Source organism: Felis catus, chromosome A3 (assembly GCF_018350175.1).
Source record: "Felis catus isolate Fca126 chromosome A3, F.catus_Fca126_mat1.0, whole genome shotgun sequence".
In the NCBI taxonomy this organism is placed as follows: Eukaryota; Metazoa; Chordata; class Mammalia; order Carnivora; family Felidae; genus Felis; species Felis catus.
In genome coordinates, this window is record NC_058370.1 from 21,592,714 (window position 1) to 21,606,375 (window position 13,662).

Sequence of the window (13,662 nt, forward strand, 5' to 3'; positions counted from 1 at the left end):
GCAGAGAGCTGAGAAGCTAGGCCACTGGTGTGACCATCCACCTGTCATTCTCCGTCTGTCATAAAAGCCCCACCTGCCTTCTATCACCATCTAAACTTCCCCACTGGTACTTTATGAATGTCAGCAGATCACTTCCATCAGCCCCAAGCCCTTGGCACAAAGACTCTGGAAGGCGCTGGGAAGGCCTCTTCTCTGGTAACTTCTTTTCTTAGCTTTGGAACTCCTTAGAGATGCACAGCCAGTCCCGAGGACAGCCGTTTCACCCCAAATGAACCACATGTCCTGCTTTTAAAGACTCTCCCTTTGGGTTCCTCCCGGGAAAACCGAGACCATTTGAACCATCCGGGACCTGAGATGTTCTGGGCCAATTCCAGAAGGGGAAACGGAGGCCAGAGTGGACCCGAGACTTTCCCAAGGTCACACAGGGAAGCAGTGGCAGGGCTGGGACCAGACCTCGGGCCTCCTCACTCTCCAGCCCATGCTCCCGTCTCCACAGCGAGCTACAAGTAGCCAGACAGGATTAACTTGAAGTCACCTGCAGGCCCTGAACTCAGGCCTACACATGCTTCTTGGAACAAGGGTTCCTTTTCAGACCGTGGTTGGCTTTGCAGAGTCCTGTCACAGGTCCTCAGCAGAGAAGAACTCTCTGCTTGCCAAAGTGGCCAACTGGCGTTCTAAAACCAACAGACACTCTAAAACAAGATGCTATTGCAGAGGCGCTGGTATGGCAGAAACCAAACGCACCGCTACCGAAAGAAATTTCCGACCGGTATTCAAATTAGCTGCCACCCTTCAAAAAAATGGGGAGATTTTTACGTGCAGATCCAGGGTTCCGCCTTTTCTTAGAAAAATCAGACAATCTGGCCGTACTGGCTCTGCCTCCCGGCATGTTGACACGTAGCTGAACGGCGCATTGCCGGGCGCCTGCCCACAGCTGGCCAAGTTGCTTCAGTTCCACTGCATCCCCGGCCTTGAAAGCATTTGAGGTTACAGCCTTTAGGCTACTGGGTTTGAGAACCCCCTCTCCACGTATTGCCCACGTTAAGTGGTCACATAGGCACCGTTTGTTGCCTTCAGGGACAGACGGTGTGCTACCAGTCCGTTCCATGGCTGGTCAAAGAGCTCTGGGGAGGAGGGAGAGCTTGATTTGAACCATGGCTTATCTGGATCCGTGTATAACAGGCCATGATATAATTTAATAACCAGGATTCTCTATGCTTGTTTTGGCTGGGGCAGACAAGAAAGCCACTCCTAGGAATAACTTCACAGACTTCCGGCCGTCGAAAGGAAGCCCAGATGCCATCGGATTATGGGCAAACTAGGGGCCGGGTCTGGATGTCCCTTTTGAAGTTTCAAGGGCAGCCACGGGCAATATCAAAAGAGGGTTTGTAGGTCCACCTTTGGGCTCCTGAGCAATGACAGCTCTTAGACAAACTGACTTTCTGTGACCTTGCCAAGAGCTGTCACCACCACCCATGTTTCACAATCCTTGGGAAGGGGGGTGGGGGGCTGGTTCTTACAGCAATGGCAGGCTGCTGAGCACTTCATTAGGAAGCGGCCCAGGGAATCTGGGCAGACGCTCTTTATAGCGGTCTTGGCAAGCTTCACGTTTTGGAACTTTACGATAGCAATGTCTTTTTGTTCCTGCCACACTTATCAGTGTGTTAGATCTCAAAACCAACAGAAATTCTAGAGTCCAGGACCATGAGATCTGGGAGGGGCCGTGTATGTTTCACATCGTCCAATTCTCTACCCTCGTTGAGAATCTCCCTACAGAGCCCCAGACAAGATGGGTCAGCCAACCTTGGTGGGGCAACCAGTCTTCCTGAGGATGGGTCAGAAGTCGTCTCCACTGAAACTTCCGTCTCTTGTCCTCAGTTTTATCCTCAAAGTAAGAGCCATTTTTATGCCTATATTCATCTATGGCCTCCAAGTCCCACCATACTTGCCCTCTCCTTGTCCACAAGCCCTCTCCTTGACCCATTCCTTCCTGGGAGGCCTTGATGTTGAGGCCTGTCCACCCTCCTGCCATTGGCCAAAGTCCCCCCCGCCCCCGCCTTAGCATCTTTTCACAACAGCTGTGACTTTAAGAGGGCACAGTTCCTGTTCCAGGACCTCCAGAGAAGAAAGGCTGGGTCCAGCTGTGCCACATCCCAGGCTCACATGCCCAGAGTTTGGACAGGCTGTTTCATATCAGCAAATGGGTTTTATTTATTTCACACGCGTGTAGCTCAGTTTACTCTAGCAATATTGATTCATTAAATCCCCATAAATTTCTGAGACCGAGTCCGTGACCATCCATAGTACGCAGATGATGAAATCAAGATGCAGAGAAGTGAAATCACTCGGCCAAAGTGCCAGTTAAGTGGGGAGACTGGGCCTCGAACTCAGACCACTGGGGTCTGGAGCTGGTCCTCACAGCCATCCCGTGCTGCCTTCCACGCAGTTGTTCGTGTTGAACATGGGAATGAAGGCCTCTGGGGAGAACCGGAAATAGCGTCTTCCTAATAAGTCAGACTCCCCCTGAGATGTGAAGTGACGTGTCTAAAGTCACTCCATTCTGCAGTGATGGAGTTGGGATTCCAACTGGGTTCCAAATTCAGGGCTTTGCTCTAGCCCAGAGCATGCTGAGTGGACAAATCGGGTTGAACTGAAGTGGAATCTGCCGAGGTAGCAATACTACATAGAACCTAGTGAGGGAGGTCAAATGCATTCTGACCCGGGTTTGAGTCCACATACATATCCGAGAGGCCACAATTACTCAGTGAGCCCCTGGGCCGGGGAGAGGAGAAATACCCACCGTAGGTATCCGGCATTTTGAAGAATTACATGTTAGGAAATATAGGGAGACCTCATTAATTCATAACCTAACAATCCAGAAGTCATAATGGTCTAGGGCGGACTGAAGTGTGCATTACATTAGTCCAAAGATGGGATAAGGACCCTTCACAGGATGTGCTGGGCATAATCACCTTGTTTGGAAATATCCTTCCCTCCCCAAAGGGCTTGCTGCATATATCTTTATTCTGCTCAAGCGTGTGCATCGTAGGGCAGGCACCGGGCTGCTATCTGTTCACCGTGGTAGGACACAGGGTCCTCTGCCTAGGAGGGAGCATAAGAGGGATACATACAGACCATTCCCGTGTTGGCTGTGGGATGAGGGGTGTGGGCCATGAGGGACTGATGCTCACTGTTGAAGCTGATCTTGTCTGTGTCTTCCCTCTCTGAGTAAATGAGTCATTCCATCCAGTACCTGTGTGAGTTGCGTCTCTCTTGGTGACCTTGATACCTGAAACCATGAACTTTAAATATCTCACTCTCTGCCTTTTGGGGTGTTTAGGCTATTTACAGTGTGTGATTACTGGTAAAATTACTGATAATTGAATAATTTAAAAAATTTTTGTAATGTTTATTTTTGAGAGAGAGAGAGACAGAATGTGAGCGGGGGAGGAGCAGAGAGAGAAGGAGACACAGAATCTGAAGCAGGCTCCAGGCTCTGAGCTGTCAGCATAGAGCTCCACGCGGGGCTCGAACTCACGGATGGTGAGATCACGACCTGAGCCAAAGTTGGACGCTTAACCGACTGAGCCTCCCAGGCGTCCCTCATAATTAAATAATTTTTTCGATTGCATCGCATCTCCTTTGTTGCCTTATTAGCTACCACTCTTTTCGTTATTTTGGTGGTTGATTTAGACTTTTTAGTGTACAACTTTACCTATCACATTCTACCTTCAAGTGACATTATAACACTTCACAAATACAATAAGATCCTGATAATAATATACTTCCATTTCTCCCCCTGCTGATCTTCTGCCAGTGTCGTCATACATTTTGCTTTTTTGCATGTTATAAGCCCCCAATACACTATTATTTCTGTTTAGACAATTATCTTTTAACAATATTTAGATAATAAGAAAAAATGATACACTTCCTCATGTAGTATCCAGTGTTCTTTCCTTTCTGGAGATCCAGATTTCCATCTGATATCATTTTTCTTCTGTCTGAAGTTGTCCAGGTCTTTGGTGATTAATTCTTTCAGTTTTTGTTGCTTGGAAAAAGTTTTCGTTTCACCTTTATTATTTTATTTATTTATCTATCTATCTATTTATTTATTTATTTATTGTTATATTTTTTTTAACTTTTTAAATGTTTATTTATTTTGAAAGAGAGAGAAACCAGGGGAAGGGGCAGACAGGGGGAGTAAGAGAATCCCAAGCAGGCTCGGAACTCTCAGTGCAGAGCCCAACATGGGGCTCAGACTCCTGAACTGTGAGATCATGACCTGAGCTGAAATCAACAGTCGGGTGCTTAACCGACTGAGCCACCCAGGTGCCCCAAATGTTTATTCATTTTTGAGAGAGAGAGAGAATGTGAGCGGGAGAGGGGCAGAGAGAGAGAGAGAGGGAGACACAGAATCTGAAGTAGGCTCCAGGCTCTGAGCTGTCAGCACAGAGCCCAACTCAAGGCTCGAACTTCTGAAGCAGGAGATCATGACCTGAGCCAAAGTCGGACACTTAACTGACTGAGCCACCCAGGCGCCCCTCACCTTTATTTTTCAAAGACATTTTTGCTAAATACAGAATTCTAGATTGACAGGAGCTTCCCACACCACTCCCTTCTCCTTCAACACTTTAAAAATGTCATGGCCATTCTTTTCTGGCTTGCATAGTGTCTGATGAGAAGTCCGCCGTCATCCTGATGTTTGTGACTCTATGTGTTTCTTTTTACTCATTATCACTGGTTCAGCAACTTGATTATGATGTGTGTTACCATGTGCAGCTCTTTCAGGGTTATTTTTCTTGAGGTACTGAGCTCCTTGGATCTATGGTTTTATAAATTTCATCATATTTGAGAAATGGCCATCATTCCTTCAAATATGTTTCTCTTTCCCTTTTTCCTTTCCTACCGGTATGTGTTTTTGACAGTTGGTATTGTCCCACAGGCTGCTCTGTTCATTTCTTTTCTGGCATTTTCTCTCCGTGCTTCGTTTTGAATAATTTCTAGTTCTGTGCCTTCAATTTCACTCATCTTTTCTTCTGCAGTGTCCACTCTGCTGTTAGATCCCATTCCATTTATTTTAGTTTCAGATATCGTATTTTTCATCTCTCGAAATTTGATTTGGATTTTAGGAATATGTATTCTATTTTTTTCCTCATTATGTTCATATTTTCCTTTATATCCTTGAGTAGTTACCATACTAATAGCAGCTATTTAAGGTCTTTGTAAACTAATTCCATCACCTGTGCCATTCTGGATCTATTGACTTATTTTTCTTCCAACTCTGGTCATATTTTTTTCTACTTCTTTACAGGTCTGATCATTTTTCTTTTTCTTTTTTCTTTTCTTCCTTCCTTCCTTCCTCCCTCCCTCTTTCTTTCTTTCTTTCTTTCTTTCTTTCTTTCTTTCTTTCTTTCTTTCTTTCTTTCTTTCTTTCTTTCTTTCTCTGTCTCTGTTTCTCTTTCTCTCCCTCTCTCTCTCTTCTTTCTTTTTTGGAAGCCAAAGATTAAACTTTACTCCGTTGAGTGCTAGGGTTTGTTCTATTTCTTTAAATACAGCTGGACTTTGTTTGGCCAAGCAGTTAAGTTACAGACCAGTTTGAAGTTTACTACCAAGCTTTATTTATGGCTGGCTGAAAGCAACCTTTACTCTAGTAATAATTTAGCCCAACTACAAAGGCATGACCTTTCTGAGGATTCTATCCATTGCTCTGTGTATTACAAGGCCTCTCTACTTTGGCTAGCAGAAACTTCACCTATCCGCAGACCTGTGTGAACCGCAGGAATTATTGGGGCTACTGCTTTCTGTTTGTTCTTTCCTTGGTCTCACTGAGTTTCATCCCACACATGTCCTCTGCAGATTTCCTGCCCTCAGTCTCTGTGCAGCTGCCCCGTTAGCTCTCCGTGCAAATTGTAGCCGCCTCAACCTTCCTGAACTCTGATGTCTATCTCCTCAATTCAGTGACACAGTGGGCCTCTGGCTCCCCATCTGTGCACTGCAGATTGGAAGCACCCTCAGTGAGTAAGATGTGGCAGTCTCCTCTCCCTATCTGTTCCCCTTCTCCAGGGACTCGTAGTCCTGTGCTTCCTGATGTCCAGTGTTTGAAAACACTTGTTTTACATATCTACTTTTCCAGTTGTTTAGGGTGGAGGGAAATTCCCATAGCACTTAATCCTTCATAGGTGGAACTGAAAATCTCTACTCGAGTTGTTTTCACTATTGGGTTAAACTTCAAAATATCATTTATCGTCTCATAGATGGTGACTTCACTGAAGGCTGTTAGAGACCTTTAAGAAAATTGTACTTGGAGTAAATTCATGAGTATTCTTGAGCTTTACAACGCTACCAGAATGCCAGGTCTGTCAAGATTTTATGAAAAGCTGAGCTGGGAACCTGATCTTTGAGGTTAAGGTGAATTGATCGAGATACAACCCATTACTGAAGTTAACTCAAAACGGATCAAAGACCTATATATAAGAGCTAAAAGTATAAAATCCTAGAAGGAAATACAGCAGTAAATCTTCATGACCTTAGATTTATCAACGTTTACTTAGATGTGACATCAAAAGAAAATGGAATTCACCAAAATTTAAAACTTTTGTATATTAAAGGACACTATCAAGAGAGCAAAAAGACACCTATGGGAGAAAATATTTGTGCATCATGTATCTGATAAGGGTCTGATATCTAGAATACGTAAAGAACTCTTCAACCCAACAACAGAGACAAGCCAATTCAAAAATGGGCAAAGGGGCAACAAGCACGTGGAAAGATGCTCACTGCCATTAGCCGGTAGGAAAACGCAAGTCACTTCATACCCGCTAAGATGGCTACTACTATGGGTTGAATTGTGTCACCTCTCAAAAAAGATAAGTTGAAATTCTGAGCTCCAGTATCTGGGAATGTGACCTTATTTAAAAATTAGGTCTTTGCAGGTTTAATCAAGTTAAGATGAGGTCATCAGGGTGGGCCCTAAAAAGAGGTATATTTGGACAAAAGATATAGGGGGAGGATAGCCATGTGAAGACAGAGGCAGAGATAAAGGTTAGTTGTCACAAGCTAAGGAAGGCTTGGGGCTACCAGAAGCTGGAAGAGGCAAGGAAGGAGCCTCTCTTAGGGGATTTGGATGGAGCATGGCCCTGCAAACATCTTGATTTTGGGTTTCTAGCTTCCACAATTGTGAGACAATACATTTGTTGTTTTAAGCCACCTGGTTTGTGGTACACCCAGGACTCAAATATAGCTATGATTTTTTTAAAATGGAAAGTAGTGTTAGCGAGCGTAATGGTTAATTTTATGTGTCAACTGGGCGAGGCCACAAAGCCCAGATATTTGGTCGAGCATTATTCTGGATATTTCTTTAAAGGTGTTTTAAGGATGAGATTCAACATTTAAATCGATGGACTTTTGAGTAGATCAGGTAACCCTTTATGTAGGTGGGCCTCATCCAACCAGTAAATAAATAATATTTAATAAATGAGACACACTGGCATCCCCCTTGAGCAAGAAATGCTGTCAGCAGACTGTCTTTGGATGCCGGTGCCACTCTTTCTTGGGTCCCCAACTGCTGGCCTATCCTACAGATTTTGGACTTACTAAGCCCCCACAATTGCATGAACCCACTCCTTAAAATTTCTCTCCCTCTATACACACACCTCCAGCTCTTTGCTTTCTCCTCCTCAGCACTACACCTGCTTGGGGCCACCCCTTGCCTCTTGGCCAGGATCTGAGATGACCCCATGCCAGTTCACTTACATACGGCCCACGTCTGGTCCTTGGGAGACAGACATGCATCCCTCGCCCTGACAAACTCTAGGAGTAGAGAGGCTGCACTCAACTCAGCCACCTCTCCCTGGCTCTATCATCAAAGCACTTTGCTTCTAGCATCCCATCCTTTAGGTTTTTTCCAGGTAGGGGTCTGTCCTGGGTACTGGATTGTCACCCCAGAGGGGACACGTGTTAAGCTCCACAGAAGCCCAGCTCCCTAGCCTGAAGGCAAGGAGCAGGTGGCATCCACTAACTCTCCCTTGGGGGACTCGAAACACACCAATGGCCCTCTTCAAAGAAATCTGTACCCCACATCGTCTTCCTTCAACTCTGAACTCCTGACTCTCTTATACCCCCCACGAGGGTGAGAAAGTTTAAGTGGGCTACCATCTCCGTTGTAAATAGAGCGTATGGTCCAGGCATGTGGTATCTATTGCTGCCTCCCCCGAAACACCTGAACATCTTGTTACATGTGCACTGAAATACCTACATTCATTATTGAATATAGTAACACCTACCATCAAGTCCCTAGTTTATTCCAGACATGGCCCTAGGCCCTTTTAAAAAACACCTCCTTCAAAGTTATTCATTGGTATGTTTGTAACCACTTTACCACTTTTATAACTAAGACTTCATACGGATAACTGGCACTTAAAAACCAAAGGAGTGTATGGTGTGGGTGTTTTAGTAAGATTCTCGGTAGAAAGACTCTGAAAGCTTGGGCATATGGAACTTCAGATCGGGAAAGGACTTCAGCGGTTCGTCAACCTCATTCATTTCCTTTGAGAAGCAGCTGAGGCACCTAAAGGCTGAGGGACTTGCCCAAGGTCATCACAGCGAGGGGAGGTGAGAGGTAGGCCGTCGCTTACAGTAGCTGCCTCTTATTTGTGAAAAATACTGAATCCTGATCCATACTGCTAATTTTAGTGTTTATCCCACCAGTGGCAGAAATGAAATTTTAATGCCAAATAACTATTTCAGAGTCAAAAAAATGGAACCAACTGGGCTTTCAACACGACATAAAGCTATATGAATCCCAATCTACTGTACAGGAGAATAATGGGTTCTTAATTGAATCTGTGCCTTAAAGTGGAAGAATGAGTTTTAAATGAAAAACCCCATGGAGGTGGTGAGGAGAAATGAGTTTAGCCAGATGAATGATTCTAGCAAAAAGTAAGACGGGAAACCAGGCTGGAAAATAGCCTTTTTTTTTTTTTTTTTTTTTTTTTAAGACCTCAACTATACAAAATGCAGATTATTTGTGCCCGGTGAACAGCGTACTCCCATCTTCTTGGTCTTGGCACTGTTTCTCGTGTTCTGTTCCTTACAGATTCCCGGGGTTTTGTATATGCTCCTCCTTTTTTTAGAAAAGTAACTGTATACAACACAACGGTGGTATTATTATCTTATCTAACGCATATTTCTGGGAACCTAGGACTTGCCATGTTCAGCATTCTCAGACTTCGGTCCCGCCTTTTTCTCCTGCGGTAAAATCACCATAAGCTTTTAGGGCTGGCAGAGAACCTAGAGATAATTTAGTCCAATACCACATTTCAGAGATAAGAAAACTGAGGCCCGGGGAGGGAAGTACCTGGCCCAGGAAGGTCACACAGAGAGCTAATGACTCTAATCACAAAAGTGAAGCATGTTGACAGATTCATGAACTCTTGGGCAGTCCCATCTTCAGCTTTGAGGACCTCACAGTCATATTTCGTAGCCTGGGGTGCTAATTAAACCCGAGGAATTATGGACTTACTATTTATAGGTAGGAGTGAAGGCATTAACTAGGCCATGAAACCTGGGGACACAGAAGGAGATTCTGTTCTCCTGAGATTCACGTATCACATTCACTTTCTATATTTTAGGCCTGAACTCCAGCAATGCATACGTTCAACTCCCCTGATTCTGGACTCAGCCTCGAGCTGCATTTAATCTTGAAGGACCACAGGTGCTGCAGCATTCTTGTGGCTTAAAACAGCCAACCCTGCTTTTTCTGACAAAGGTTGCCTTCACCCGGTGGAAAGGGTTCAAATCAGCCTTCCAAGCCCATCAGTTACTTCAAAAGGCTGTATTTCAAACTGTTTTTCCATTATTTCAAGTTCTCATTAACAGCACTCAGCCAATAGGCTTTCATTGCACTCACAAGTGAAAACAAAGGAGAAAGGAAACGCGCAGAAATGTTTTTAAAAGACATACCACTTGGATTTACAACGATCTCACATTTTGCTCTTTTAAACAGTTCAGAGGGGCTTTCGCCGGATTGCCAAAATCAAATCTCTCTCCGGAGGCCTAGCAGTGTGAACAAAAGCGCTGAAATCAAAAACTTCCAAGTTTGAATCTGTCAGAGACTGCGGTAGTGGGGAAAGAGTCATTTAACCTCTCTCCATCCGTTCCCACTTCTGTACAACGAGAATAAAACTACGGAGGTCCCTCTCGGGGGCCCTGTGTGGATTGGCTAATTAAAGCTAATTAAGCCCCTGGAAAGAACCAGAACATACTATGTAAGTGCTGAGTATTTATGGGCCGCTAACAGTAACAAAACTCCTAAGGGACAAGATTCTGTGCAGACGGCAGAATCTCTATTGGTGATTACTAATCACCCACCACTTACGAAGGAAGCATCGGGTGTTCTGTAACGAGGCAGGGAAAAGAAACGTCACACAGTGTCGTTCAACAACACCATCTTTATTCAAAAATATATATCTATGAGACATTTCAGAATATACTGCTGCCGCCAATGACAGCCTATACTTCTAAATAAAGTCCTAAATTAATATACAAATTTAAGCTTTAAAAATATTCTTTAAGAAAAACAAAACAAAACAAAACAAATTAGAATGAAGACGTTCTGAGGAATATGACCTAAAGGAGAGGTCCTTTGAGGCCTACGGATGCCCTAAAGAAAGAAAACACACAAAACAAAAGCCACCCACCCCACCCCAGCCCACCCCACCGGCCCACCTGGTACATACAAGGAGAAAGGCTCGTTTAAATTAAACAAATGAAGTGAGCACACATGGGGAGGATACAGGGAGAATTAAGATTTAAAACACAAAAGCATTTCATTAAAAAACAAAACAAACCCCAAGACTAACTTCCTCACAGGAAGTCCACTAGTAACAGGTGTTAGGAGGCCAACACATTCATTTACATAATTGCTACAGTTTCATTTCTTGCTCTTGCTGTTAAGAATTACGCACCAATTGCTGGTCAAACTCAATCAGAGAAAATACAGCGATGGGGGAAATCCATCATGCTGTTAACATTTTCATCCAGCTGATCAGAGCAAATATCTACTCTGCCCTTTTGATTTGCGGCTAGTCAAATTTTGCTTCCTTGGTAAAAGCACAGAGAATGTCCCAGATGGGTCCGTTCCACATCAAGCTCGCACGGAGGACTGAAGCAGCACACCATATGGGGAGGGGCGCACGCGCAGAAAACAGCAACGACTAGAAGCGATCTTGCAATTTTCCTTAGTAAAGTCACCTACTGCCCTCTGGCCTCTGGGAGGAAAACTTTATAGTTAGAGACTCATTAATTTAATAACGGCAGGACCACAGGCAGTATCAATAAGCAAACAACATCCAGTCTATATTCAAATCCGAAGAACAGCTTCAATGCTACTATGTTCTACACAGAGTCAAACTGAACACCTGCTAGGACTTTTTTTCACTGTTCTCACTTCATGGCAGACAGAAGAGCTTCTAAAAGGAAAGCCTGCACACTGTAAAAACACAGGCTATGTTTCAACATGTTTAACATGTAAAATTACAAGTAATTGGCTTTTTGGTAATCCTGAAAATAACAACGCAAAGTAATGGAGATTCTGAAGCCCCCACCGCTGAATTCCTTTTGATAGCTTATGGATTTCAGCCTCCGGGCCCTGACTCCCGTCATACTACTGGGGCAAACTGTTTTCTGCCCTTTCCAATGTCAAAAAGAAGACTGCCAAATCAGAATGATTTACAGTTAGCAGGCCTAACCTTTACTAAAAGCAAGGTAAAAATCCTTTGTAACTACATTATATAGTCATGATATCAGCTGGCATGATAATGGAATTAAAACCCAAAATTAATATCCCTGACTTCCCCCCTTCCTCTGCCCGAGATGAGCTACTCGGTAACAGCCGATCAAGTACTCCTCCTCCTCCGGGCACAAGGATGTGTGCAGTGGCGTAAACTGACTGACAGACAGACAGACAGACAGACATGCACAGAGCGTCATATCTGCAGGGAAGATACTCAAGTTCACTCGCCATACCGTAGACCTGAGCCCAGTGAAGCAATGCTAGTGTGAGCCCTACTCCCCAAAAGACAGGAGTCTAAAAGCAACACCCGTGCAGAGTCCACACTCTTGGTTTTGCCTTTAGCTTTTGGGGTCCACCGGTGCCATTCCTAACAACTGCCTTCACAAGATTAGGGCCAAAAGATCACGTCTTTAGGAACGTTTTCTACGACAGCAGGAACCCTGGGAAGGTTGTCCGTAGGAACCCGAAGCACGTAACTTATTTTGAACTCACGTCTGTGATTCCCGTTAGTCTTCCTTCTGAACCGTATATCCCAGGTCAGCTTTGAATCTTATTGCTAGATTCCCTAGTCTGCTTATAAAACAAATGCACTGCACCTGTAACTATACATCACTACAAGCAGGGGAAAGGAAGGATCAGAGATTTGGCAAACTCTTCACGGCAAAGCTGCTTGACAGTCGTGCCTCCAACCTTTGGGGTGGACGGTAGCCAGGAAAGTCAATGACTCCAGAGTGAGTCCTTCAGTGGAGGCCTGCACTGAACTTGAACAAACCCAGCTCCGAAAAGAGAAGCGGCTCTCATGACACAATGCTGTCGGGAGGGACAAGATGCTTCTGAAAACTTCCAGAAGTACACATGATTTTCATAACTTCTTGGGTGTAAAGAGACAGCTAAGAATGGAGAACCAACAGGGGCACGAATACATGAAGTGGGAGACTTTGTATTCTTTCCAAATATGAATCTAATTGGACTCCACTCGCCACTGTTCTGAATTGTGCTCAACAGGAGAGGACGGAGAGGAGATTCAGAGTCAGTGGTTCTTTCTTGAGGCTGCGGGACTGGGATGAAGGAGGGACAGAACCAGGGGCCACAAGTTATTTCCACCATGGTTATTTCCAACCATGACTTGCCCTCTCTCTTCTTTCTGCTGGTAGAGATGGGAATTTGGGGCACGACACCTGTCCTAGTCAGTTGAAAACAGGTCACCAGCAGAGGGCAGGGGGGCCAAGCCTCCTGTGACGTTGGGCAGCAACGAGAGGTCTGGCAAGCTCTGAATATGGGACTTCAGTTCCTTGCGGACCTGGGTTACCCGAGCGAGCTTCTGTTTATATTCCTAAGGAGACAAAGAGAAGACAACGTGGTTAAGTCTGTGTGTGCTGAGGATGGTCAGGCCTCAGGAGCCAAGACAGATTCTCTCAGCTTCCTGCTCTAGTTCTCTTCACCAGACAGCCCCTCCCCACTTCAGCCAGGTTCGCAAAAGGAAGAATCCTTTGCATAAAAAAGGAAAGCAGAGTTCAATACTGGCAATAGTGAATTAAATCGTATTTAACGTAGCACTTGAGATTTAGAAGTAAAAGCATGACATTTTGTGTTTGCATCGCCTTTTATTGGTGCTTTTCTATTTCAAAACACCTTATAAAATAAAAGATGCTCAGGCTTTACAGTTATTTTGAGGGTGCCACCTAGACATGCCTAGAAAAATCACTATAAAGCTCCACTTTGTATTAAACTGAGAGAGTCATCCAGATCTATCACCTATGACAAACAAGCACCACAGAAGCTCAAAACACCCACGTCCGTGCCCAGGGCTTCCTCATCCCACACCCAAGTAACCGCAGCAAATCCCCGATGAGTCCTTCCGGTAGTCTCCC

General features: G+C 44.7%; 1 protein-coding gene across 8 annotated transcripts in view; it reads right to left on the bottom strand.

The window, feature by feature from the left end:
• Nucleotides 1-13,662, bottom strand: part of RPRD1B (regulation of nuclear pre-mRNA domain containing 1B) — a 78,700-nt gene that overhangs the window by 17,243 nt on the left and 47,795 nt on the right. For 2 of the 8 annotated variants that reach the window (XM_006929760.4, XM_003983478.5), the window contains exon 7: nt 10,429-13,124. The exons of 5 other annotated variants lie outside the window; for them this stretch is intronic. In XM_006929760.4, the coding sequence (XP_006929822.1) occupies nt 12,975-13,124 (150 nt within the window). In that variant the 3' untranslated portion in view covers nt 10,429-12,974. Of the gene's footprint in view, nt 1-10,428; nt 13,125-13,662 lie in introns of those variants that run through there. One more of the 8 variants, XR_006595194.1, reaches the window with a different exon arrangement.